Source organism: Oenanthe melanoleuca, chromosome 12, assembly GCF_029582105.1.
Source record: "Oenanthe melanoleuca isolate GR-GAL-2019-014 chromosome 12, OMel1.0, whole genome shotgun sequence".
Classification (NCBI taxonomy): Eukaryota; Metazoa; Chordata; class Aves; order Passeriformes; family Muscicapidae; genus Oenanthe; species Oenanthe melanoleuca.
Genome location: NC_079346.1, coordinates 11,272,279 through 11,298,444, shown reverse-complemented (window position 1 = coordinate 11,298,444; position 26,166 = coordinate 11,272,279). Strand labels below are relative to the sequence as shown.

At 53.0% G+C, this 26,166-nt stretch overlaps 3 protein-coding genes across 8 annotated transcripts in view; all 3 read left to right on the top strand.

Moving 5' to 3' along the window:
- CELSR3 (cadherin EGF LAG seven-pass G-type receptor 3) overlaps positions 1 to 4,064 on the top strand; it is a 31,255-nt gene extending 27,191 nt beyond the window's left edge. For all 4 annotated transcript variants that reach the window (XM_056501463.1, XM_056501462.1, XM_056501461.1 and 1 more), the window contains 2 exons: positions 52 to 1,129; positions 1,826 to 4,064. In XM_056501463.1, coding sequence (XP_056357438.1) covers positions 52 to 1,129; positions 1,826 to 1,850 — 1,103 coding nt within the window. In that variant the 3' untranslated portion in view covers positions 1,851 to 4,064. The remainder of the gene's footprint in view (positions 1 to 51; positions 1,130 to 1,825) is intronic.
- Positions 4,065 to 5,307: 1,243 nt separating this feature from the next.
- On the top strand, positions 5,308 to 12,263 carry SLC26A6 (solute carrier family 26 member 6). Of its 3 annotated transcripts, none has more exons than XM_056501466.1 (20): positions 5,308 to 5,391; positions 6,823 to 6,980; positions 7,262 to 7,401; positions 7,498 to 7,608; positions 7,877 to 8,046; positions 8,125 to 8,289; positions 8,416 to 8,568; positions 8,772 to 8,854; positions 8,947 to 9,094; positions 9,197 to 9,314; positions 9,412 to 9,485; positions 9,617 to 9,712; positions 9,835 to 9,941; positions 10,030 to 10,099; positions 10,276 to 10,368; positions 10,471 to 10,575; positions 11,086 to 11,262; positions 11,366 to 11,420; positions 11,688 to 11,809; positions 11,889 to 12,263. In XM_056501466.1, exons 2-20 carry the CDS (start codon positions 6,853 to 6,855, stop codon positions 11,910 to 11,912), a joined length of 2,139 nt encoding a protein of 712 aa, XP_056357441.1. In that variant the 5' UTR covers positions 5,308 to 5,391; positions 6,823 to 6,852; the 3' UTR covers positions 11,913 to 12,263. The 3 variants fall into 3 exon arrangements, with proteins under 3 accessions (XP_056357441.1, XP_056357442.1, XP_056357443.1); XM_056501467.1 differs by lacking the exon at positions 5,308 to 5,391 and adding an exon at positions 6,348 to 6,496 and having other exon boundaries at positions 9,197 to 9,310; positions 9,408 to 9,485; XM_056501468.1 differs by lacking the exon at positions 5,308 to 5,391 and adding an exon at positions 6,373 to 6,496.
- A 4,696-nt stretch (positions 12,264 to 16,959) lies between these two features.
- Positions 16,960 to 25,818, top strand: LOC130258150 (cytochrome b-c1 complex subunit 1, mitochondrial). The gene is made up of 13 exons (XM_056501270.1): positions 16,960 to 17,105; positions 17,472 to 17,612; positions 18,063 to 18,149; positions 19,152 to 19,281; positions 20,038 to 20,236; positions 20,769 to 20,848; positions 20,993 to 21,111; positions 21,512 to 21,655; positions 22,385 to 22,545; positions 23,561 to 23,646; positions 24,082 to 24,170; positions 24,718 to 24,793; positions 25,599 to 25,818. The coding sequence occupies exons 1-13, from the start codon at positions 17,034 to 17,036 to the stop codon at positions 25,661 to 25,663; spliced, it is 1,449 nt and encodes a 482-aa protein (XP_056357245.1). The 5' UTR covers positions 16,960 to 17,033; the 3' UTR covers positions 25,664 to 25,818.
- The last annotated feature ends 348 nt before the right edge of the window (positions 25,819 to 26,166 follow it).

Genomic DNA, 26,166 nt, shown 5'->3' with positions numbered 1-26,166 from the left:
GCTCTTCTTGCTGTTGTGCAAATATTTGACTTCTCTTTCTGTCTGGTGCAGGGATTTTGAAGAACCGCCTCCAGTACCCTCCAACTCTCCAGGGCTTGCCATCTGTTGGTAGGATGACCAATGAGCTGACGTGGTACAAGACATCCACGCTGGGTCACAGGGCTGTCCCTGCTGCCTCCTATGGCAGGATCTACTCTGGGGCTGGCAGTCTGTCACAGCCAGCCAGCCGATACTCATCCCGGGAACAGCTGGACATGCTGATGAGGAGACAGATGTCCCGCGAGCAGCTGAGCAGGCACCACTCAGGAGAGTGCTTGGAAGCTGTGCCCAGTCTGCATGGGTCCAGAGAGGAGCTGGACACTATCCCCAGCAGGCATGGGTCTACTGAACACCTGGAAAGTATCCCAAGCAGACATGCATCTAGGGAAAACTTGGATCTACTCGCTCCTAGACCCAGTCAGAGAGATCATGGGAACACGTTGCCCCGGAGGCAGGGCTCCAGAGACTGCCTTGACACATTACCCTGCAGATTTGGGTCAAGAGAGCAGCTAGACTGTGGGCCAGTAAGAGAAGTCTCTAGAGAGTGGCTAAACACATTGCCAAGTAGGCAAGTATCCAGAGACCGAATAGACATGTTGCCAAGTCGGGATACTTCTCGAGAGCAATTGGATTTGCTTTCTAGAAAACAGCCTTCAAGGGACCTGCTAGCAACAGCTAGACAAGCTTCAAGGGAGCAGCTGGACTTTTTGTCCAGAAGATCTAATTCCAGAGAGCCTCTGGACACGGTGCCTAGCAGACAGCCCTCGCAGGACAACCTGGGGAGTCTCTCTCGGAGGCAGCTGTCCAGGGAAAGCCTAGAACCGCTGTCAAGGAGACAGCCTTCTAGGGAGAACCTGGAGGCCGTTCCCAGCCAACATCCTTCCACTGAACAGTTAGATATCCTTTCTTCCATCCTTGCTTCTTTTAATTCTTCCATCCTGTCCTCGGTGCAATCTTCCAGCACACCTTCAGGCCCCCAGACCACCGCCACCCCTTCTGCCATGCAGACCTCAACGCCCTCTGCAGTGTGTCCCTCAACACCTCACTCTGCCACCTCCCACAGCATTTCAGAGCTGTCACCAGACTCAGAGTAAGTGTGTTCCTTCCTTCCTCAGCCAGGTCTTGTTCAGCTGATCTTGTTCATTGTCCACCTGCCTGGATTCTTCCCAAAAGGGTTTAGTTTGGAGGGAGAGGGCTGTGTAAGGGTGAGCTCCCTGGGTGAGTGGCAAGCGTCTCCTGGTCCTACCCTTCTCTCCTGGGTAGGGACAAGCCTTAGGTGTGACATCTCCAGATGTTTGTAGTGCAGCACAGGCAGAAGCTCCTGTGTATGTGAATCTGTCCTCTCTGCCCAAGAGGTGATGGCCCTTGCTTGTGGCCTGTGGGTACTCAGGGAAGATGCTCTGTGCAGCTAGGCTGCCTCCTGGCTGATCCCTTGGTCAGTGCTGGCTCTAAGTCCCAATGGATGTATGCAGGAGCCAGGCTGGCTGGAGAGGAGTGAGCCCAAGTCCTAGAGAAGCCCTGCCTTCCCCAGCCACGTTTCTCCCCAGGCACCCTGTTCCAGTATGTCACTCCTTTCTGTCTAGCTTTGCTCCCTGCTAGTACTGCTCCCACTCCACTCCACGCCATCCCATCCCTCCTTCCCTCTTCCATAGTCTCAGGGACTCAGAGACAGTTCCTGCCCTGAGACAGGAGAGGTTTTCTGCCCTGTCCCCATCTGGCATAGTGGGGATGCTGGAGCCCAGGAGAGGTGCCATGGTTTAACACTGTTTTTCTTTCCTCTGAGAAGAATGAGAAACGATGGCCATTCCTGAGGGGCTGAAACTGATCCCAAGAGAGATGGAAGAAGCAGGGCCCTTCGCCAAGCACTGCCAGCTGAGGTTTGGTATTCCCATGGAGCAGGGGCCAGAACTGATGGTTCAGAGGCCCTGACCTGTGGGCTGAGGGGCCAGCAGCCCACATCACACACTGCCAGGAGCCTCAAGGCTCCCAGCTGCCACCATGCTCTCCATCACCTGCCTGGTGTGACGGGTAGTACTGGGCGAGGGTGGCATCTCCGATCCCCTGGGGCCAAGCTCTTTCTCTGCAAGCTGTTTGTGTGTGGAGTGTGCCTGTGTGTGTGTGAAGGGTGGGCAGTGGCAGGGGGACAGAAGTGGAGCCTACAATATGGGGGCAGGGAGGGTTTTTTATCCTTTTGTATCTTTGTAATCAGAGAGATGAGAAATTTCTATGGTTATTTTTACGGATGGTCTGTTCCCAGGACCTGGAGCATTTGTTTCACCAACAGCCCCTTTCCAGTTTCCCTGGGGCTAGAACCACTAGAACCACAATCCCAGTGGACTGGAGAAACAGTGCCAGGCAGTCCTTAAGGCTTTGCTGGCACTACTTTGTCCTATCCCCACTGCAGGGCAGCTGGCCCTGTTGCCCCCCACCCTCCCACTGTGCAGCTCCAAATGTCTCTTGCTGCCTGGTACCCCTCAGCCCCCTGCAGCCAGGCCTCCCTCTGCCCTGCTGTGGGACCACCCCTTGGGGCTGCCCCTGTCTGTGAGCTGGGGCTGTGTGCCAGTGAGAGCGCATGTGGATGGGCAGCAAATTCAGCCCTAGGAACCTGCTGGGATGGAGACAAGCTCTGCTGTGCAGTCCTGACCTGTACCAGGGTGGTCCCACTTGTCAGTGCTGGTTTCCTCAGCTCAGCAAGTGAGCACTGTGTTTTTACCCACTGGGTGTTGTGCTCTTTAACTTGCATGTTACAGAACAAACCTCTATTGGTTTGTGGATCTGGCAAAGGAACTGGATGACCCTTGCCCTGCTTAACAGCAGGCTTGGCTTTTCCAGAGCGAGTCCTCACTCTGCAAAGGACTAACATCCAAAGGAGCATGATGTGGCTCCAGTTTCAGGGTCCAGCATTGCCCAGAGAAGTTGTATCTAGCTGGTTCCCTGGGGGCTCTCTGTATACCTGCTCTCCCCTCAATAGCAGAGGACCTCAGCTCAGAGTGGCCTGAATTCTGGAAGGTGGAAATAAACAGCACTTTGCCTTCTCTGGAAATTCAGGCTACCCAGATGGTGTCTGTGCTCAGCCTGGGGCTGTGCTGTGAGATGGCACTCTCTGTGCCTACCTCAGGCCAGGGCACTCAGCTCAGTGGGGCAGTATGTTCCCTTTCACCCCATGGTGCTCTCGGGGCTGCTCTTTACTGCCTTACTTCCACACTGCCGTGGCATTGTACTGTAGCCCAGCCTGACATGTTTACAGGTGCTGCCGTCCTCATGCCTCTAGGGAGGCCAAGGCCTCTTGGCTGCCTCCCTGCCTGAGTCAGTGGGGGCAGTATGGAGGAAACAGAAGGGCTGGTGATCGGGGGTGCCCTGGGGTCCCCAGCACAGCCCTGATGAGGCAGGCTCACTGTCATCCTTTTCCCAGGGATGAGGAGAGAAAGGCCTGCTGACATGTTTACATGCCATTTGGGACCAGTGTGCAGAGGGAAAGCCTGCTGGCCCCACATGCTGGGAACAGCCAGGCACCTCCATGCTGCCCATCTTTGCCTTTGGAAACAAGCTCGTTTACAAGTTTCTCTCCGGCTGTGCAGTGTCAGCAGCAGGGTCCTGGGATCCTGTCCCTGCTGCACTGTAGGGCCCATATATCTGCCAAGTTGGGCACAGGGCTCTTTATTACGCTGCTGCCAAATGGAGAGCAAGTGTCAAGTGCCAAAAAGAAGAGAGCAGCAGAGCTGGTGGCCATCCCTGCAGAGCTGGTGGCCATCCCTGCAGAGCTGGGCCAGTGGAGAAGCAGGAATCTGCTTCTTGCAGACCAGTCTGCAGCTTGGTCCCTGATTGTAGTGCTGTGACCTGGGCTCTGGGGAGCATCCTCCTTGAGTTTGGACTTTTTTCTTTGGGGGATTTGGTCAGGGGTTTTTTTTTTTCCTCTCCTGACTCTATTGGCAGGGAGTGGGGAGATGCCTATAACCCCCCCTTTTGGCTGTGTACAAGTGTATCATGGAAGCGCCAGATTTGGAAATAAAAGTCTATAAAATGGTGCTGGCCTCTGTGCTGTCTCTCCCTCTGCTGGGGGTCCGTGGTGGGGGCTATGGATGCAGCACCTGGGCTCGAGGTGATGTTGGGAGGGGGCTTGGGCAGGAGCTCACAGCTGGTTCTTAGGCTGCCTGGGAATCACTGGCCTGGGGCAAGGTGACCAGGGGATGGAGGCCAGGCTAATTTTCCATTTTCCAAAGGCTGCATGATCTCAGCAGGGTCAAGCCGGTTGCCAGCAAGGAGAAGGAAGTGTGGGGAGGGGAGGCTGAGATATCCTGGTGCCCTCCATCCCTCCCCTTTTGTTGAAGAGGAAATAGCAGGTGAGCAAAGAGCAGCACTGATACACAGCGCCCTGAGCAAGGGTCACCATCAATTGTTATTCTTCTGTCCCTTGGGGCTCTGTCACCTGAGCTGCTGGGGGCTGAGTTCAGGGCAGCCCTTCAGGAGTTGTGCTGGCAGTGCCAGGAGCTGTGGTCGTGTCCTGCAGCCCTTCCAGAGGCTGGCTGGCAGAGCTGGTGGGGCTGGAGTGGTGAGGAGAGGCCTCAGGCAGAGTGACCAGCCTGGGGTGCAGGTGGGGGCTGGAGGCTGGAGTGCAGGAAGGAATGGCATGGGTGGGGACAGGGAGCAGTGATAAGGAGGCAATAAATGACACGGGGTGCTATTTGCTTCCAAGCAGGAGCCCTGTGATGACCTCTCATTCCATGCTGAGGGAGTGAATAAATGATGGGGAGTGGAAAATGAGGAAGCAGCAGTTGTATGTGGGTGCATGTGTTGGACATGCCTTTACCCGACAATTGATGGGCATGAGAGTGGATAGGAAGGGCCAGGGATGGGTTGAGGGAAGAGGCTCAGCATCACTGAAAGCTGTGGGACCTGGGCTGTGGTCACTACAGGGAGCCAAGGTGGCCACAGGCTGCCCCCACCAGGCACCAGGGATGCAGACAAGTTGCTCCAACTCCGGAGATTGTGGACCTGGATGTCACTGCTCCTGCTGCTTGCCAGCCCCATCCCACCATCCAGAGGATCCAGGATTCTCTAATGCCCGGCTGGCCCTGCCCACTGCCTTCACACACACCTTGCTACTGGTCAAACATCTGAGCCCGGATTTCTGCTGCCGTGTCCCCATTGGCCTGGGCCAAATGTGACTCAGAAATTCCCTCACAAACAATTCTAGGTCGTGATAAAGCCCAGGGAGGTGTGATGGTTTCAGTAGGACTATAATCCTACTATAGCCCTACACGGGGGACCTTTGGAACAAGATAACAGCTGGATCTGTGCGAGTTGTGTGAGACCAGGGTAGTCCACAGAGCATAGCACACCTGTTTCCAGCAGGTAAGCAAGGGTCGGGGGGAAATACCCTGGATGCCAAGACCAGAGGCTGCGGGGTAACCCTTCTTGTCCTGGTCACAGCTCCTGCTCCAGGACATGGGCTGGGGAGTGGACATCCATGGGAGCCGTGGGGGCACAGCAGTGCCCTGGGGAGGCAGCTCTTGGCAGGAGGGTGGCACCAGCTTGTGCCCAGTGACAAGAAGCCCCCTACCTTGCACGTGGCACGGGTGGTCAGGCATGACAGCATCCTGGATATAACTGGAGACAAGGACTCTGTAGTAGACAGTCCTCAGAATGGGATGGCTCTGGGCACAGTGGTGACAATGCTGGGTCTGCCACAGCTGGGCACCAAGGGGAGCATGGTCGGTGCTGTGCATCCATGGGGCTGGGAAGTGGAGCATCTTGGCAAGGCAGGAGGAAGGACAGGAGGCAGAGCACTGTGTCTCGAAGATCACTGGCTGGTTTTAATAAATAGGAGGAAGCAGAGCATGCATCTGGCTGGTGGCTCCTGAGCAGTTTGAGCACAGCTGGTAGGAAGGCTGAGGATAACACAGGGACTCAGGCTGGCACAGCCCCAGGCACTCAGGGAGGGGATTGTGGGTCCATTAGCAAGTGGATGAGCACCCACCTTAGGACTGGGCAGGGAACCCAGCAAGGGGATCAAGGGTCCAGCTGCAGGTGAATGAGCACTTTAAGACTGAGCAGGCCACCAGCTGTGTGGGCCCAGCATGATGGGGCAGCTTTCAGAGTGAGCCCTGAGCAAGGACAAGCTGTGGATTTGTACAGGGATTCCTCAGTCCTTGTGAAGGATGAGACCTCAGCCCAGCCCAGCTTCTCTGCTCACAGGCTCATCCTGCTCTGCACTGCAGGGGTCAAGGGAGGGCACTGCTGGAGGGATGGTGAGCTGTGACATTTGCCAGGGTTTCACATTCCTGCTCCCCTCATGTGTAAAGGGACAAAGTCTGCAGATGGGGCTGTGAGATGGCTGGGGCTCTGCTCAGCAGCTGTGCTAGCCCATGCCCTGCCTTGCTGCAGTACACGGAGGCGAAGGTGGCTGGCATCGAGGCTGGTCCTGCGTGGGCAGCTGGAGGAGGAGCCCCTGAGGCAGGTCTGCTGGCAGACCCCAGCTGTGAATCCCAGGGGGGTGGAAGGGGCTGCTGTGGGGCAGGAGTGGGCAGCACTGATTGCCGAAGCCTCAGTTCCCTCCCTGCCCACCTGCTGACTGCCTGCTGCTCTCCATTTTGAGCCACTGCTGCTGCTTCAGGACTCCCAGAACTCGGCTCACGCCTATTCTCAGGGCCATTCCTGCCCACCGGGCCAGGACGGGGTGGTGTCGTGGGCAAGAGCAGCTTGAGGAGGGGCTTCAGGCTGGGTGGGGTGCTGGCTGCCCCTGGCCGTGGAGATGTGGCTGAGCTGTCCCTCGTGTCCTTGCAGTGGACTGGCATTCCGGACAGCCAGGTGGGCATGGCAGCAGAGATGTCCCTGACCCACCGAGCGCCCCACAAGGTGCTGAGTGAGGCTGAACTGGAGGAGGTGGCGCAGAGGAAACCTCCCACTAAGCCCTCTTTGCGTGGCTGTCTCCGCAAGACCAGGTAAGACCATGTGGCCAGCGGGATGTGCCTGGACCTTGCCAGGCATGTTGCACCCCAGCCCCACCACCACAGGGAGCTGCAGACCTGGGGGTGCATTTCCCTGTGCCCAAATACCCATGTCCCCACTCTGTCCTCCTGCCTGGAGAGATGCCAGGCTCCAGTGGATGGAGCTGATAGTCCCACAGATCCCATTGCTTCCCATGAACCCCATCCCCCCTCACTGATGTCCCCAAGCCCCCTGCACTTGTGCTGAACTTCAGCTGCTGCTCCCTCCCTGCCAGATGCTCGGGCTCTGCTGCCAAGTCCCTGCTGTTCCGCTTCCTGCCCTTCCTGCGCTGGCTGCCCCGCTACCCCGTCAAGGACTGGCTCCTGGGGGACATTGTTTCAGGCTTCAGTGTGGGCATCATGCACCTGCCCCAGGGTGAGTGATGCCAAGCACAGGCTGCCAGGGGCTCCCCATGGGTGGGGTGGCCAGGGGTTGGCTGTTGGTGACATTTCTCCCTGCTCCACCTTCTAGGGCTTGCCTATGCGCTGCTGGCTGGGCTGCCGCCGGTCACGGGTCTCTACTCCTCCTTTTACCCCGTCTTCCTCTACTTCTTCTTTGGAACGTCAAGGCACAACTCCGTGGGTGAGCTGAGGGACCATGTGCTTGAACAGCAATGGTGGGGAGGGAACAAGGATGTCCATGGCACAGCATTGCCACATCAGCTGTTGGGGGAACTTTCCTTGCCTTTACTTTGCTCCACCAAGAAGGGAGTTGGCCAAGCCAGAGTCAAAGTATAGTGTGTATACTTTGAGCCTGGCCTAAGGAGAGGGAAGCTGATCCCTTAAGAGCTCCTCTCAGAGAAGTCCTGGTGCCCACTTGAGCTCACTGCCCACACTCTACCTGTTATCAGGTCCCTTTGCTGTCATCTCTGTCATGATTGGGAGTTTGACGGAATCCCTGGTGCCCAGCGAGAACTTTGTGGAGTCTGTCAACGGCACCAATGTAACCAATGAGGAATTGCGTGATGCTGCCAGGGTGGAGCTGGTGGCCACCATCACTGTCCTGACAGGTATCTTCCAGGTAAGGTGGTACCTTAAGCCAAGTCTAGCAGAAAACAGACTGTAACCTGTGGGTCATTTCTGCCATCTCTTCTTCCAGGTGGCCCTGGGCCTCCTGCAGTTTGGATTTGTGGTGACCTATCTCTCAGACCCGCTGGTGCGTGGCTACACCACTGCTTCCTCTGTGCACGTCCTCGTCTCCCAGCTCAAAAATGTTTTTGGAGTCTCCCAGGGCGAGCACTCAGGGCCGCTCTCACTGTTTGTGGTGAGTAGGGGCTTGCTGGCACCCAAGGACCCTTGGTGCTCACCTATGGGGCACACAGAGTCCTCCAAAACCTGCTGGGGGGGCATCTGCTTTCCTGAGCACATGCCCTCCTCCTTTGTTCTCTAGACCGTCATCGATCTCTGCAAGAAGCTGCCAGACACCAATGTGGGCACCCTGGTGACCGCCATCATTGCCATGGTGGCCATCTTGATTGTGAAAGAGCTCAACCACAAGTTTGCTGCCAAATTGCCCATGCCCATCCCCATCGAGCTCATCACGGTACCCAGAGCTGTCCCAACCCCCTGTGGAGATGCAGCCAGGAATCCCTGGTGTATCTCTGTCCCCTTCAGAGTGGGGAGAGGTGGAATGGGGTTCCTTTACCAGTGCAGCTCCATCCAGGGCATGTGTTGTGCCTCCTCCTTTTTCTCCACCACAGTCCCTGTGCAGGAAGACCCTGCCTTACTCCAGTCATTCTCCCCTAGATCATCGTTTCCACTGGCATCTCCTATGGGGTCAACCTGAATGACAAGTTTGGCATCTCTGTGGTGGGCAACATCCCCAGCGGGTGAGCAGGGCCTGACAGTGAAGGGGGCTGTGCCAGGGTACCGTGCTGCCCACAGCACCCCTGTTTGAGCCCCATCTCTCTCTTGAATGTAGGTTGAAGCCGCCTGTGGCCCCTAAAATCAGCTACTTTGGGCAGGTGGCGGGCAATGCCTTTGCCATTGCTGTGGTAGGCTATGCCATCTGCATCTCCCTGGGAAAAATCTTTGCCCTGAAACATGGCTACAAAGTGGACAGCAACCAGGTGATGCTCTGAGGCACCCTCAGGGCCCCCACCCTGGGTAAAAGCTATCTTGCCCTTCTTGCACCATCATGCTGCTCCCCTGACACTGCTCTGTCCCTGCAGGAGCTGATTGCACTGGGCCTTTCCAACTTCCTGGGAGGTTTCTTCCAGTGTTTTGCCATCAGCTGCTCCATGTCGAGGAGCCTGGTACAGGAGAGCACAGGGGGAAACAGCCAGGTAGGTCTGGGAGGTGCTCTCTGGGGCTGAACCAGAGGCAGGAACTACAGTGAGAAGTGGGGGCTCACCCCTCACCTCCCACTCTCCTTCTGCACAGGTAGCTGGTGTCATTGCATCCCTGGTCATCCTGGTGACCATTCTGAAGATTGGAGAGCTCTTCCGGGACCTGCCCAAGGTACATCTAGTCCCACAACCTCTGTGTCACATCCCACACCTGTGCCTGTCCCATGGCATGGTGATGTGGTAGGGGAACAGGAAAGAGATTTGCCCTCAGCTTCCTCTTAGCTGCAGAGATTTCTCTCCTAGGCCATCTTAGCTGCCATCATCATTGTCAACCTCAAGGGCATGTTCAAGCAGTTCCGTGACCTCAGCACTCTCTGGAAGTCCAACCGGGTGGACCTGGTAAGGTGCTGGCCAGCCCTGGGGCTGTGCTCTTGTTCCTGCAGAGGATTTCTCCACCCTCCCTGAGGCTTGTGGGTGCCAATGGAGAGGGTGTGCTGCAGCTGACTATGTCCCCTCTCCAGCTGGTCTGGATTGTGACATTTGTAGCCACCCTCCTGCTGAACTTGGACATCGGCCTGGCGGTCTCGGTGGCCTTTGGGTTGCTCACGGTCATCTTCCGTACCCAGCTGTGAGTACCCCGGGGTTGGGGCTGGTGCCACATCCCAAGGGCAGGGGGAGCCTGTGGTGACCTCAGCCCCTTGCTCTGCTCCCTGCAGCCCCCATTACTCCATCCTGGGGCGCATCTCTGACACCGATGTCTACAGGGATGTGACGGAATATGACATGGTAACAGCACCAGGGGTGGGGGGAGAGCTGCCTGCTGTGGGGGGGGGGGGGGGCAGTTCAAAGCACCCCCAGTAGTGGCTCACTGGGAGAAGGGGCTGGGAGAATTTTGATGAGGGAGAGGGAAGGGGAGCAGGTGGCTCCATCCCTGAGGTAGCACCCTCCCCATCTGCCCCCAGGCACAGGAGGTCCCTGGTGTGAAGATCTTCCGCTCTTCTTCCACTGTCTATTTTGCCAACGTGGAGCTGTATGCTGAGGCCCTGAAGAAGAAGGTAGGTGGAGAGCCACCGCTTCAGAGTGCTTCCTGTGTCTCCTGCCTGCCAGCAGCAGGGTGGTGTCAGGGCAGTTGGACACAGGGACACATTGCTTTGCAGAGCGGCATTGATGTGGACCGCCTGATTGAGAAGAAAAAGAAGGCCCTCAAGAAGCTGAAGAAACAGCAGAAGAAACTGGAGAAGGAAAAGGCAAAAAGGAAAAAGGTGCTTCCTTGATGCAGGGCACCACCCCTCCAGTGCCATCCTGCACCTCTTCCCTCCCTGGCCCTGACACTTCTGTCAGTGTACTAGTGGGGCTTGGTGGCCCACACAGTTCCCTGGTTTAGGGCCAATGGGTGAGAAAAGCACTGGAACTGAACTGGGTCACAGTGTCACACCCAGGGTTGGTGGGAGAGCCGGGCTGTTAATGATTATGTGTTGGACCTGCCAAGTCATTAACCTTTTGGCAAGTTTAATCGGAATTAAGAGCAAAGGTTGGCCTGGTGCCAGCTAATGAGTCCGGCTGTGCAGAGTGGTGCTGGGGAGAGGGGTGGATTTTGATCTGAAAAGAGCCCAGAATGGGTGAAGATGTGAGAGGGACACTCCTGGGGCACCCACTGCCTGTGCCCTCATACAGCCAAAGAGCTTCACCAAGGGGAGCCTTGGGGAGCGCTGCCATGACCAGGGTGCTGCCAGCCCTGGGGCAATGATGCCGGGTCTCCATCCCTTCCCCAGAACGTGGAGAACGGTCCAGGCCCGGCGGTGATTGAGTTGAGTGGGGGAGAGAGCAGTGCACCCTCAGAGCCCACCCTGCAGAGCTTAGGGCTGCCCCAGCCCAGCTTCCACACCGTCATCTTGGACTTCAGCCCCGTCAGCTTCGTGGACACTGTCTCCATCAAGATCCTGAAGAATGTAAGGGCCTGGGGAGCAGGCAGGACAGCACTCTCACTGAGGGGTGCCCCGATGGCTGCTTCCCATCCCTCTTCTTGGGTAAAATGGTTTTTCCCATTTTCAGATCTTCAAGGATTTCCAAGAGATAGAAGTGGACGTCTTCGTTGCCGGCTGCGGGGGTGAGGGGGATCTACAGAGTCATGAGCCCTGGCCGGGCAGGGCCAGCTTTGGCACACAGCTGATAGCCCGGGGGGGTCCCTCCAGGGTGTCCCCAGGGGACAGGTGCTGCAGGTTGTGACATGGATCCAATCTGAGCCTCGAAGCTGGATCCCTGGTGGTGACCCGGGTGTCGCCCACAACACAGGAGGCGGGAGGAGGCTGATCCAGGTGGGTGGCGGGGGGCTCAGCTAGGTGCCATCACTTTAGATACTTATCCCTCCACACAGTATCCGTCCTGGCCCAGCTGGAGCGGGGCAATTTCTTCAGTTCAGCCATCACCAAGCACTCCTTCTTCCCCTCGGTGCACGATGCCGTGGAGCACGTCAGCAGGGAGCGGCGGCAGGCCTCGGTGAGCACCCAGCCTTGCTGTGCCCAGCATGGCCGTGGAGAGGGCAGCCACACCAACCCCTCCCTATCTGCCCCCTTAGGTGGAGCACAGGACCAGGATGTAGCCCCTCAAGAGGAAGCCATCTCCGCCAGGAGCCGGGCAGACAAGGAAGGCGTTGCCACCCTGATGACACCAACTCGCCCACCTGGGGCCCAGAGCCCTGATCCCCACCAGCCCCTCTGGACTCTGAGTGCTGGGGCCCTGCCCTGTCCATGAGCCTTGCTGTGGTGGGGCTGCTGCTGCACAGAGCTGCTGCTGGCTGCCATGCTGAGGGGCCCCCAGTGCCTCCCCATTGCCCCAGCACGGGCCTGCCCCACCAGGCCTGCACGTGGTTTGGGGGGCGGTGGAGAGGCCAAAGGGTTCCTGCTCCCAGCAGTGGGCTGCCATCATGAATAAAGCTACGTGGTGTTTCTCAGGGTTGGCTTCAATGCCCTTTCCTCAATAATGGTACTTTTGGCTGCAGCCCAGCACTGCTGGGAAGACCCTCCCTGCAGGAGGATTCCAGTTCATTTTCCCCCATGAGGGCTCCCCAGCACCCTCCCTCTGTGTGGGGCTGTGGCCAAGGGAGCAACAGGGTGGGGATCCCCATTCTGACAAGAGTCACAGCACTGCCCAAATGGGGAGCCCCCAGTGCTCCTGCTGGCTGCAATCACAAATACACCAAAGGGGAAGTTGCTGCAGCCAAGAGAAGGCTGATACTGGGTTGTAGGGGTGGGGGAGAGCTAAGGTTTGTTCCACAATTTCAATATCTACCATTTATTCAATTTTTTTTTCTGTGCCTTGCACTCACCCTTAATTTTTTTTGTTAATAAACAGGAGGTTTTTTCACTTTCACCCGCTGGTATCTGTTTCTCTCACTGGCAGAAGGGAGTTACTGAAGCCCTTTTTCTTTAGATGAAACACTCATTCCAGAGCATTTTCTCCTGAAATTTGTCCCAAAACCAAGACAACTACATTCCTTCTTTGCAGCTAACAGAAGCTTAGATGTCTGCCTGTGTCAGCTTTTTGGACTTGTGTATATTGATGGTTCTACTTTACTAGTGTTGTTTTTTTTGAGGAGTAAGCGGTGCTGAAACAGGCATTAAATTGCTTTCTGAAGATCTAACTGGAAACTTGGTGGTTGTGACAGATCTCCTCTACAGTCCCTGGAAATACTGGGCAATTATGGTGAAGATGAGGACATGGATACATGTCTTTCAGATGCTGATAAAGAGGCAGAGTCCAGCTGCCAGAGTATGAGAAATGGAAGGAAGCTTTAACACCAGCGCTATTGATGCTGTTCCCTGAAAAACTAAAAAGGTAAGATTTTAAAATGCATTACTTCATTCATCATGTTTTTTAATATATTAATGCACTTTAATATTTCAGATGCTTTGTATTCTTTTCTTACTCTTCAGATGTATTCAATACTTATTTCACACGCTAATTTTTGTGATTCATTTACTCATACATGATTTAGGTTAGTTTGTTGATTGTCACAGATTCTTTATCTGTATTGCATATAATTAGCATGCATAATTTAGTCATGTAAAATGTCCAATAATTCATACATGAGCATGGCACTTACGTAGTAGATGATTTGTTAAAAGCACTAGGAACTTTAATTTTAAACAGCAAAAGCTTAGTTAATGGTTCAGTATTGTGCTAATGAGCATAATAATAATAATAATAATCCTACCTATATAGAAATAGGGAGATTCTGAATCAAATAATTCTTGAAGACCAGGGAATTTTTGTAGGTTATAATTTTGGATTGTCTTAACCAGCAATAAACTTAATACTTCTAAGGCACATTTAAAGTTAAATCAAAAATGATACAAAAATTTAACAAACAGAAAGAAGTATCTTAGTAGAAAAAAGATATGAGGGTAGGAGGGTACAATATGCATAGCTGAAGGCAAAAAAGGGTCAGAGCATGTAATCAGCCACAGTAATGCTAAGTTGTTAATCTTTGCAAACTGCTTTTCCAGTCCTTTCTTACTTAGGTAATGGGGGTTTGTATCAACCAGAAGCACATGTGGTCAGTATCTGCAGATGATGTGACTTGGACTGTTGGTGAAGTATGGAGTATGAAGTTTATAAGAAGTTTATATGGCATTCTGCAAAAAAGTGACAGGTCTTTCTTTGTTCAATTCTTAACAAAAATTCCTTACATCTGAAGTACCTCGACAGCCTGGAAATGTGTTGTTTTTATTTATCGCCTCATTATTCTCTTCAAAGGGTTATTTGCCTCAAGTCTCATTTATACTGAATTTCTGCTAGTTTATTTTCAGGTGCTAGTAGATGTTTTGTAATAGCAAGTGCACAATCCTAAAGTTTGCTTTTCTTTTTATTTAGTCTGTCTAGAAAATGGAATGACTGAACATCTCAGACAGGATTTTCTCTCCACAATGTGTTTCACTTGAAGGGTATCAGTTTGTATCTCTCAGATCATCTACATAAAATCTTGGCACTACTGAAGAAGCTAGTGGTTAGCCAAGAAGGGGATCAGTAGAAATGTTGCAGAGCTGCTATGTGCATATTAATGAAATGCCAGACAGTGAAGCATTGGACATTTCTGGGGTTTAGTACAATGCTGCTGCATTAGTGTCAGTTTTCTCAGTGTATCAGTGGCATTTCTATCTGTTAGTATGCTGCCCAGAGTCTTTCTAGCATTTGATGCCATTTCCTTATTGTCATTTTAATGTCTTACTTCAGATTAAAGGATGATACAGTCTTTATATTTTGTAAATCCCTGTTAGGAAACACTATGTCAGTATAGTCATCAGCCCCATTTTCTTTTGCCTAGTTTGTAATTTTCATAGACTCATTGCAAATTCCTGCTAATGTCAATAAGAATACTGACATTTCTTATGCCACTTACCAGTTGATGCTCTCAGCTGCTTTCCTCTTTCATACTGCTTCATACTCTATCTTACCTAATGGCCTGTTTTTTTCATCTGCATTCTGCTGTGGTTTGGTAAAAAGTGGCATACACTGCCAAGTCACAGCTTGTGTGTTGGGATTTAAAGGGCGTCGATGTGTTCCTTTCTGAGACTGCCGTGCACTGGACTTTCACATTCACAATCACTTTACCTTTCAAAGGTTGTTTCAGTATTTAATACTCTTTCTTGGAATATAAGCAATAGACCAGGAAGTACCAAATTCCCTGCAAGCCCTATCTTCCCAAAGGACCATAAAAACTATTTTCTCCTCTGACTAATCTGCCAGTATTTGGATGGAGCATTGAGTCCTTAAGTGAACATCTTAGAAGGCAATATCACAGGCGATATCTCAGGCTTTCCTGAAATACTTGTTCGTTTGGATTCTAATTCTATTCCGAGCACTTGTAGAATGCTTTTCACCAAAGCCACTCAGTGATGCCTCTTTTCTTATAAAATGAGACTTAAATCCCCTCTCCCGATCCCCATCCCGGGATCCCCTCTCCCGATCCCCATTCTGGGATCCCCCTGTCCCGATCCCCATCCCCGGGATCCCTCTCTCCCGATCCCCATCCCCGGGATCCCCCTGTCCCGATCCCCATCCCCGGGATCCCCCTCTCCCGATCCCATCCCCGGGATCCCCCTGTCCCGATCCCCATCCCCGGGATCCCCTCTCCCGATCCCCATCCCGGGATCCCCTCTCCCGATCCCCATTCCGGGATCCCCCTGTCCCGATCCCATCCCCGGGATCCCCCTGTCCCGATCCCCATCCCCGGGATCCCCTCTCCCGATCCCCATCCCGGGATCCCCCTGTCCCGATCCCCATCCCCGGGATTCCCCTGTCCCGATCCCCATCCCCGGGATCCCCCTGTCCCGATCTCCATCCCGGGATCCCCCTGTCCCGATCCCATCCCCGGGATCCCCCTGTCCCGATCCCCATCCCGGGATCCCCCTGTCCCGATCCCCATCCCCGGGATCCCCCTGTCCCGATCCCATCCCGGGATCCCCCTGTCCCGATTCCCATCCCCGGGATCCCCCTGTCCCGATCCCATCCCGGGATCCCCCTGTCCCGATCCCCATCCCCGGGATCCCCCTGTCCCGATCTCCATCCCGGGATCCCCCTGTCCCGATCCCCATCCCCGGGATCCCCCTGTCCCGATCCCCATCCCGGGATCCCCCTGTCCCGATCCCATCCCCGGGATCCCCCTGTCCCGATCCCCATCCCCGGGATCCCCCTGTCCCGATCCCATCCCCGGGATCCCCCTGTCCCGATCCCCATCCCCGGGATCCCCCTGTCCCGATCTCCATCCCGGGATCCCCCTGTCCCGATCCCCATCCCCGGGATTCCCCTGTCCCGATCTCCATCCCGGGATCCCCCTCTCCCGATCCCCATTCCGGGATCCCCCTGTCCCGATTCCCATCCCCGGGATCCCCCTCTCCCGATCCCCATCCCGGGATCCCCCTGTCCCGATCCCCATCCCCGGGATCCCCCTGTCCCGATCCCCATCCCGGGATCCCCCTCTCCCGATCCCCATTCCGGGATCCCCCTGTCCCGATCCCCATTCCGGGATCCCCCTGTCCCGATCCCCATCCCCGGGATCCCCCTGTCCCGATCCCATCCCCGGGATCCCCCTGTCCCGATCCCCATCCCCGGGATCCCCCTGTCCCGATCCCCATCCCCGGGATCCCCCTGTCCCGATCCCATCCCGGGATCCCCCTGTCCCGATCCCCATCCCCGGGATCCCCCTGTCCCGATCCCCATCCCCGGGATCCCCCTCTCCCGATCCCATCCCGGGATCCCCCTCTCCCGATCCCATCCCCGGGATCCCCCTGTCCCGATCCCCATTCCGGGATCCCCCTGTCCCGATCCCCATCCCCGGGATGCCCCTGTCCCGATCCCCATCCCCGGGATCCCCCTCTCCCGATCCCATCCCGGGATCCCCCTCTCCCGATCCCATCCCCGGGATTCCCCTGTCCCGATCCCATCCCCGGGATCCCCCTGTCCCGATCCCATCCCCGGGATCCCCCTGTCCCGATCCCATCCCCGGGATCCCCCTCTCCCGATCCCATCCCGGGATCCCCCTCTCCCGATCCCATCCCGGGCTGTCCCGTACGCGCCCCTCCCGCCGCGCCCTCCCGCCACCAGGGGGCGCCGCCGCCTGCCCGCCCGGTCTGCGCGCGCTTGTGGCCGCCGCCCCGGCCCCGCCTCGCGCAGGCGCAGTCGCGCTGCCGGCGCTCCGTGGCTCTGTGTGCGGAAGAACAAGATGGCGGCGCGCTCAGTGTGCCGGGCGGGCAGCGCGGCGGGGCGGGCGCTGCTGTGGGGCCCGCGCCCCTCTGTGAGTCACGGCGCTCCGCGGGGGCAGCGCGCGGGGGAGCCCGGCCGGGCTGCTGGCGGGCCCGCAGTGCCGAGTGGCTGCCGGGCCCGCTGTGTCCCGGGCGGGAAGGTCATGGGGACGCGGGGGGCGGTGCGGGCCGGGCGGCGGTGGCTGTGGGAGCCCCGGGCCCCGGAGCAGCGGCGGCTGTCACTGTCACCCGCTGCGGGGCTTGCCGCAGAGCCGCTGTCTGCTCTCCGCCCCGGTACTGGGGTGTGACCCATTCGTGCGCCTTTCCCCCGGAGTTTCCCACCTCTTCAAACCCCCGAGTTCCTGGCGTTGCCGAGGAGGACAGTCTGTTACTAGTGATGACAGTCTTTATTTTTACAGGCAGCTTTATTGAATTTGACAAGGAAGCGAGGTGCTGCCAGCTATGCCCACACACTCCAGAATATCCCTGAGACCCAGGTCACCACCCTGGAGAACGGCCTCCGTGTAGCCTCAGAGGAGTCCCATCAACCAACCTGCACGGTAAGTTTGACATAAGTTAGGGGCTTATTTGAAACAATCAGCCTTGGCTAGCCTGCAGCTGTCCAAAAGGGACAGACCCCTGTCTGAACCAGCGCTTTCGACAGGGACCCTACTGCTTCTCTTTGTGAACAGGTGGTATTAATATAGCAGCAGGAGGCCCAGACTGGTATAGTATTTGTTTTTAAACAAGTTTTTGTGCTCTACAAATTTGCTTAGGCTTACAGTTTTTGTATGAGCAGTAAGTGATCAGTAAAAAAAAACGAGATTCGCTGAAGCTGACAGAGAAAAAGGCAAAATATGTGCAGGAAACAGTTGCTAGTTTGTTCTTATTTTGGTTCTTCTAGTGTAATGTCTGTGGACAAGACTTCCTGTCTCTGCTGTTATGTTTGTATCGTTAGGATGCTGACTGTTTTCTTCTCTGATGTTGGTGCTCCCTGGTTTTGCTGCCAGGTGGGTGTGTTTATCGAGGCTGGGAGCCGCTATGAAGATGCAAAGACCAATGGAGCTGGTTTCTTTGTGGAACACTTGGCCTTTAAGGTAAGGATGTGTGCTAGATCTGCACAGAGCTGCCCTGAATATTCTGTCCATTCATTGTCCTCTTGTTTCAGAGCCTGTGGCTGTTGAAGGAGGGTGTCAGGTCATCTGAATGCTAGAGTCTTTGCACACAGTATAAAAAAAAGTTTAAAAAGGCATCTAGCCCATGTGGTAATCATTGGTTGAATGTGCAGCAACTTGCAAACATGCATGATTATTATATATAAAAATTACTCTTTACTACTATTTGCTGATTTTTCCTCTTAAAGGAAAAAATGTTGTAATTATCAAGTGTAGCACACACAGAGCACTGTGTTATGAAGCATATTCCCTCAGGTTAGTACAGAGAGTTCAAAGCAGCATATCCTGTAGCCGTTTATTTTTCTTTGTTTTTTTTTTTACTGGTCCAGCAGAGTTCAGAGGCTACAATACTTGCTTTTCAAGCTGTACAGGTGTCTGCTGAACAGGGCAGAAGACATCTAAGCCTGGGACTTGCTGACTCAAGTTCAGCCTGTGCCTTCATAGGCAACTACAGCATCTGGCTAGCTTGTTAATGGATGGGCCCTGTATTAGAAATAGTCTTCTCCTTCTGTTTGTTGTCATCTGTATATCACTGCTTGGTTAGCTAGAAAACTGCTTATTTTTTGTTTGGGCTTGTTCTTCGTTTACTTCCATGGTTGTCCTATTCAAATACTGTTGTCTCCTTCCCTGCTGAGTTTGTGTTGGTTAGTAGTGACAGCCTTTATTTTTCTAGGCAGCTTTATTGTGTTTTAATAAATACAAGCTTTATTGAAAGTTTGTTTTGATCTTTCAAAATACACCTCAGCCATCCTTTGTCTAGAGGAAATAAGCCAAGTGTTAATTCTCCTGCATCTGCCATTGGCTTTTATGGATCACATGACAGTTTTTATTTCTTTAGGTCTTTATTGTTATTTTCATTGCTTTAATTCTGACCTAAAGGGAAGTTTGTTCATTTAGTAATTGAGTTTATCTGGTTTCCTTTAGGGCACAAAGAAGCGTCCTGGCTCAGCCTTTGAGAAGGAAGTGGAGAGTCTGGGTGCTCACCTGAACGGCTACACCTCCCGCGAGCAAACTGCCTTCTACATAAAAGCCTTCTCCAAGGACATGCCCAAAGGTAGGATGACCAGGGGCAAAGTCTGACTGGGAGGTTAAGTAAGTGCATGTGCTTCTGTTTCTCACCCCCAAGCATCTTTTCTACCAGCAGACCAGAGACTGAAGTTGAAACTGAGCAGTAAATTGGAGGTTCTGGTTGGTAGTTGAATAGAGCAGTGCTGTGATGTGGTGCTTCAAGGCTGTATATTCATGTGTCCCTAAACCAAGAGTTCTAGTTATGTCAGGCTGCACTGCATTGCCAGGAAGTCTGGATGGGACTTCCCATCCAGAAGGGATGATGGGAGGGAATCACTAGTTTGTAGTTGTTTTATGGAGCTTAGCAACTGAGGTGAGTGACAGTTGCTGTGTGAGGAGTCCTCAGGCCAGCTCTTGCAGATGCTCCTTGTGCTCTGTACTGCCACATGCTGCCTTCTCTGGGTCAGAGAAGTTCTGGGCAGAGGCAGTGATTTGAGTGGGCTTCCTGTAGAGATGATCTGTGCTGTAAGCGTCACAAACTCTCTGTAAGGATTCCGTGTGTATCTGGAAGAGTACCTGCTTCTGATATACTTCACCTTCTGCAGATGTTGCCTGCACTCTGCTGGCAGGGGTGCTTGGCAAGCTGATCTGGAGACTTCTTGCTAAATCAGTGTTTGTTCCTCTCAGATGTTTTGGGAATGGGTAGCACTCAGCTCTGTTGTGTTGCATGCCCTCCCCAGCGTGTCTCAGCAGCACTGGGTAGCAATCAGGCAGGGATGCTAATGTAGGAATTGTGTTGCAGTTGTAGAGCTTCTGAGTGACCTTGTGCAGAACTGTGCGCTGGAGGATTCTCAGATCGAGAAGGAGCGTGGCATCATCCTTCAGGAGTTGAAGGAAATGGACAGCAACCTGACAGATGTCACCTTTGATTACCTTCATGCCACTGCTTACCAGGGGACTGCGCTGGCCCACACCGTGGAAGGGACCACAGAGAACATCAAGTGAGCAACAGACTGGATGTGGTGCACAGCCTAGGGATGCAGTCCATGGGGTGCATGACTGCTGCTTCCTGGGCATGATGACTGCATAGTGTGCACATGGAGCCCATGGGCTTCTCCTTGTGCCCTGTGTTTTCCCCATTGGCACTGCAGAAAGTGTAATGCTGCATGCATTCCTTAGAACCACTTCATGCAAGCCCTTCCTCAGGTTGGAAATGGACAGGTTGAACCTTCTTCCATACTTCTCAGTTTTTTAGTAAAATCAGAGAGCTATGGGTGCTCATTAAACCAGTGGCCTTGTGTTAGCTCAGTGACTGGTTCAGTAGTCTCCATCTTGGCTGCTGGTTCCTGTTCTTTGTGTTCTAGAATTAGAGCACAGGGCAAACACAGTACACAGTGCAGTCTTCTAAAAACATTGTTACCCCACAACAAAGACAATCACTGCTGTCTCTGCACTGTGAACTTGCTTTTCCTAAGGCTCTCATTCCTCTAGAGCTGGAGATGCTGATGTTCCAGGTCTCTGTGTTCTTTCCAGGAAGCTGACTCGAGCAGATTTGGCTTCATATGTTGATATTCATTTCAAAGCACCTCGTATGGTCCTGGCAGCTGCTGGTGGTAAGTTCTAGATCCCTGTAATCATTGGAAGCCTCTGTATTTTCAAGCATGTGATCAGACTTGCCTCACATCACTAATGTAAAATCAGGTAATTTTGTTAAATTAGTCTGTTTTAAGACCAATCTCTCTCTTTTTCATTGCCAGGTATTTCCCACAGAGAGCTGGTAGATGCAGCTAAGCAACACTTCACTGGGGCATCTTTTGCGTACAAGGAAAAAGGTTCTGTGCCTGACCTCCCACGCTGTCGCTTCACAGGGAGTGAGGTAAAGTTGTTTTGGTCCCCATCAAAACAAGCAGCTGTTGCCAGACTGTGGAATGAATGTAAAACCAATTACAGCTGCTTCTCAGTGGAAAAGTCTGTTCGTGTGTCTCAGAGAAGCTGATGATGCACCATCTTGGTAGTTCTCCCATGTTCTGTTCTTGGTCCTTACTGCCACGTGTTGGGTTTTAGATGGGACCCAAATCCATTAGGAGCATGAGGCTGTTGCTCATATGATCTGCAAAACTCACATCAGAACAGCTGGTTTGTGCTCAGTTGTGCTTGGGGTTCTTAAATTTCACTGGAATAACATCAAGTGCCCCAGTTTGTCAGCCTGGCGTTATAGCAGGCTGCAGACAGATCAGAGTGTTCATGCAGCTCTCCCCCACTCCATGATTTTCCAGATCCGTGCCAGAGATGATGGTCTGCCCCTTGCCCATATTGCTCTTGCTGTGGAGGGTCCAGGATGGGCTGACCCAGACAACGTGGTCCTCAATGTGGCTAATGCCATCATAGGGCGCTACGACCGCACTTTTGGAGGTGGCAAGGTAAGAGTCTTGGGAGTGCAGCAGGGAGAGCCTGGAGCCTTTTAATGTGAAGTGTTACAGAGACCCTAGTTGAATGTGCTTTAGGGAAGGCTATTGTGCTTGACTTCCAGCTGTGGAGGGGTTAGGAGCCTGGAAAGTAGAGTAGAAGTGTAATCGAGGCTAATCCAGGACAGTTCTTGAGAGGTGATGCTGGCAAATGAACCTTCTGTGCAAGAGGTGTAGCTGGTGAATTCTCAGCAGCTTATTCCCACCCTCACAACTAACCACTCAGTGGGGGTGATGATGGAAGCGGGATTGAATGCTCAACAGTCTGATGATGCAAGCTTGTTTTACCCCTGCAGAGCAAATGGAACTTGTTTAAAACCTCAGAATTGCATCCGTTATCGTCTGAAATCTGTCTGGCTGTATATCTGTGCTAACCCCTGCTGCTGGGAGACCTTGTCCTTCCCATTTTTTTTCCCACTCCTACGGTGGTGTGCATACCAGCTTTTCATCTGCAGCTGGGAAAGGAAATGGTTCTGCTGGATGGTCTCCTAGGCCATTGTCTGTGGCTTTTCCAGCAGTGATTCTCATCTGTTGACCACATGAAGGCTCTAAATTAAACTCTCCTTCAGCAAAGTGTTCCACTCTGTCTTGTCTATGGTCTTTGTGAAAACAGCTCAGTGGGAAAGAATTTGAGCTGTGGGGAAGCTGAAAGTGAAATGGCTGACAGCATCTCCTTATTTACAGAATCAGTCTAGCAGGCTGGCTGCGCTTGCTGTGGAGCATAAACTCTGCCACAGTTTTGAGACATTCAACACCTCCTACTCTGACACCGGCCTCTTTGGTTTCCATTTTGTTTCTGACCCTCTGTCCATAGACGATATGATGTTTTGTGCTCAGGGAGAATGGTAAGTACAACTTTGGCACAAGTTGCTGTTCAAGATCTGAGCTTCTTGTGGGACTGAGCTGCTGGGGGAGCATATTAAGTTTACAGAGAGCTGTGTCTCTATGAACTTCTTGCTAACTTGCATTCTGGTTAAATGATCCTGTAAGTGGTTTCTATAAAACTCTTAAGGATGTGGCTTTTGAGGAGCTGTTTTAATCCCTTAGGGCTCCTCAGGTCTTACTTAATACTTAAAACAAAAGTATTAGCACCGAGGCTTTGGGGCTTTTTATATTCAAGTGAAATCATTCCTTAGACAAGGTTTTCCTGGGTGCCCAAGAGACTTATCTCTGTTGTCCTGTTAAGCCTGTGCAAAGCAGGCAGTTCCTGCTGCTCACACTCTTGTATTGTGGCTGATGAATGACCTGCTGCTGGCATCATGCCAGTGTTTGGGAGCCTTCTGGCTGTCCATCTTATTGTGTCATTTATGACATGAACCAGTAATGAATGGTTCAAGGCTACTTCTGATCTACAAGCCATTCTTTGTGGAGCAAGTGGAGTGAACCCTTGCCCCAGAGACTTGGCCATTGGCAGGAGAAGAAGGGATGTAGCAGCTGAAGTCCAGACAGACTGTGGAGCTGTCTCGTTCTTTCAGCATCAGTTTCCATAGCAGCTTGCCATGCATGGGAATGGCTGGCATGCCTTCCTTCTCCTATGACAGGGCAATGCACAGTGTGTGCTGCTGGGCTGCTGGGCAACCAGAGCCAGCACCAGGGCTGCTGAAGCTCTGAGTGTAACTCAGCATGTATCCTGCTGTCTGAATTCCCTGCCCGTGTGCTGGAGCTCCTGCGTCCTGCTGCTCAGTGCTCCCTAGTTCTTAGCTGCTCTGTGGAGATCAAGGATGAATGTCGGCCTGCAAGACAAGCGGTGTTGATAGCAACTTAATTTTGAGGAGGCTGGGGAAAGGGAGGAATTTGCTCTCTGTCTGAGCAGGCATGAGATCTTCAAGTGCTTTTGTGGTCTTTCCATGTCTTCTCCAGGATGCGTTTGTGCACTAGTGCCACAGAGTCAGAGGTGACAAGAGCCAAGAACTATCTCCGAAATGCCATGGTGGCTCAGGTGGATGGTATGTTCTGATTTATGGATTGACCACTGTGCAGCTTTCAGAGGGTTTCTGCTTGGGGTTCTCCTGGGGAACAGGACCTGTGCTAGAGATTGCAGTTCTGCTGGCAGGCACTGGGCAAAACTTCCTTTTCCTGCTCCACACTCCTTCTGCCGTGTTGTCAAAGCAGCTGACTCCAGCCTCCTGTGCTCCCAGGAATGACATACTGCCTGGTGACCTAAGAATTGAGACCCTCAAACTAGTCTGCCTTGGCTGTAACACTTTGGAGAAGAGTAAAGCAATCTGTGTATCATGTAGCTCCTGCTGGACCTGCATAGAATGGGAATTAGGACTGTGCTTTGTTAGCAGAGGGTTTAATCTCAGAGTTTCTAGCCTGTACTTTGTGCAATTCTGGAAGGCTTCTTGGTGCACTGACCATGCAATATCTTCAACATCCAGGTACCACACGAGTGTGTGAGAATATTGGAAGCCATCTCTTGCACTATGGACGCCGTATCCCTCTGGAGGAGTGGGATGCCAGGATTTCTGTAGGTATCCATTTGTTTTGGCTGGAGGACCTGAGCATGGTTGGTGTCAGCATTGTCTGGCCTTAGCCTGCTGCAGTAACATGTGGCTTACTCTTTAATCAGACTGCCTGGAGTCCAGGTGGTTGTCCTGCTGGCTCTGATGTAACTGTCAGAATCTCTGGCTGAGACACAGTGTATCCTGTGTCCCTGTGACTGGAGTCAGTCCATCCCAGAAAGGGGGCATACAGTTGTGTTAAGTGGCACAACCTGAAATTCCTGTAACAGTTTTCCTAGTGGTGTCCTACACCTAGTTTGTGTAATTTCTGCAGCCGCTCTGTCCCTTAAAAGACTTCTGATTTTGGCCTTGTCTTCTGTACCCACAGGAGAATGCACTGTGTAGGGATGTTAGCCATCCTTGCAGACAGAGCTGCACAGTTGGTGCAGATGCCCCCAAGGGTCTGATTGTATCTTCTAATGACCTTGATATGTAATAGCAACAGTAACTTTCAACTTTGAGAAGTGTAGATCTGCTGGAAAAGTCATTAATTGCTTGTTTGGTCTTTTTTAGGCTGTTGATGCAAAAATGGTGAGAGATGTCTGCAGTAAATACATTTATGACAAATGCCCTGCAATTGCAGCCGTTGGTGAGTAGTAGGTGACAATCAGTACATACTTAAAAAACAAGGTGGGGCTGAGAGCTGAGTGGATGTGAGTTGCAGGCAGTCCTCAGATGTCTGTCGTGACTCCTTAAACCACTCTGGTTCTTTACTGGTATCCTCCTGCCTCTGCACAGGAGGTGTGCCAAGGCACATTTGCCACGAGATCAGACTTGCAGGTGATGGAGGTGCAGTGGCAGTGAGCTGGCTGTCCTCCCACCTCTGCCTGCTGTGGAGCTGTGACTAAGACTGGGAGTCCTGTAGCTGGGTGCGGGCACAGCGTGTCTGCCAGGTGTCCTTACCCTGGGGTCAGGGTGGTTTATGTAAGGGAAGTGAAGGGACCTGGTTCTCCTGTGCTGCTCTGGCATGTCTGTCTGGCCAAGGACAAATTCCTCTCGGAAGACCTGCCTAAGCAGCTCAGCTCTGCTGCCTCCTTCCTGTGTGTGGAGAATTCCCCTCCTCCTTGCAGCTGTTTCCTCTGGCCTTCAAAGTGGAACAGCTTGGAAAAGGGAGACAGTGTTTGAGTAGGAAGTTGAAATGTTGAAGTTACTTGGTTCTGTATTTGATACCTGTATGGGGAGCTGTTCTGAACACTGGGGAGCAGTGTGAGAAAACACCTTATTCTGTCAGGAGCTGGTGTCTGCTAGTTTTCCTGATGCAGGTTAGAGCTGTAGTTGCCTGGTTTTGTGCAGAGCTACTATGAATTGCAAGTACAGGCTGCTCTGCTACCAGAAACTGTACAGACAGGGATTTTTAGCTATGTCTCTAAGTGACTTTACTCCTGTTCCCTCAGGTCCCATTGAGCAGCTCCTGGATTACAACCGCATCCGCAGCTCCATGTACTGGATCCGTTTCTAGGATGTGTTGCCTGCAGGTTGGAGATAATGAAGCTGTGGACTGTCACAGGTTGCCTCTGGCACTGAATGTCTTGGGCACCACGGGCAAGCTGAGTCCATTCACAGCAGCTGTCTTTTCTGTGTTAAATGTATAAAAATAAATACATCCTATGTGGAGTTGATTCTGCTGGTAGTCAGCTGTGTCTTCCTGGGTGGTGTAGACACTGTTAATCTTGCCAAACTGGGGAGGTGTGATATGAGGAGCTGGAGCTCTTGATAGGCAAACATCTTTCCAGAGAGGCTATGTTTTAATAACCCATATGTTTCTGTATGGAGATCTGTTACCTCTTAAGCTTCCTGGTTCTCTGTAAACCAGCTCAGTAATTAGGAGAGATTATTGTGTAGTGGTGGTGTTGTTCTACACATTCTTCTTTTACTCTCCATGCAGTCAGGCTCAGCTGTGCAATATCTGAGAAGCCTCTGACAGTCCTATACCCATAAAATAGTCCCTAGGTCTGAGTGGTT

Coding starts and splice junctions, on each gene's coding strand:
- SLC26A6 (XM_056501466.1), top strand. CDS start 6,853: ATGGCAGCAGAGATGTCCCTGACCCACCGAGCGCCCCACAAGGTGCTG. Junction 6,981..7,261: donor GGCTGTCTCCGCAAGACCAG/GTAAGACCATGT, acceptor CCTCCCTGCCAG/ATGCTCGGGCTCTGCTGCCA. Junction 7,402..7,497: donor CATCATGCACCTGCCCCAGG/GTGAGTGATGCC, acceptor TCCACCTTCTAG/GGCTTGCCTATGCGCTGCTG.
- LOC130258150 (XM_056501270.1), top strand. CDS start 17,034: ATGGCGGCGCGCTCAGTGTGCCGGGCGGGCAGCGCGGCGGGGCGGGCG. Junction 19,282..20,037: donor CTCCAAGGACATGCCCAAAG/GTAGGATGACCA, acceptor ATTGTGTTGCAG/TTGTAGAGCTTCTGAGTGAC. Junction 20,237..20,768: donor GGGACCACAGAGAACATCAA/GTGAGCAACAGA, acceptor TGTTCTTTCCAG/GAAGCTGACTCGAGCAGATT.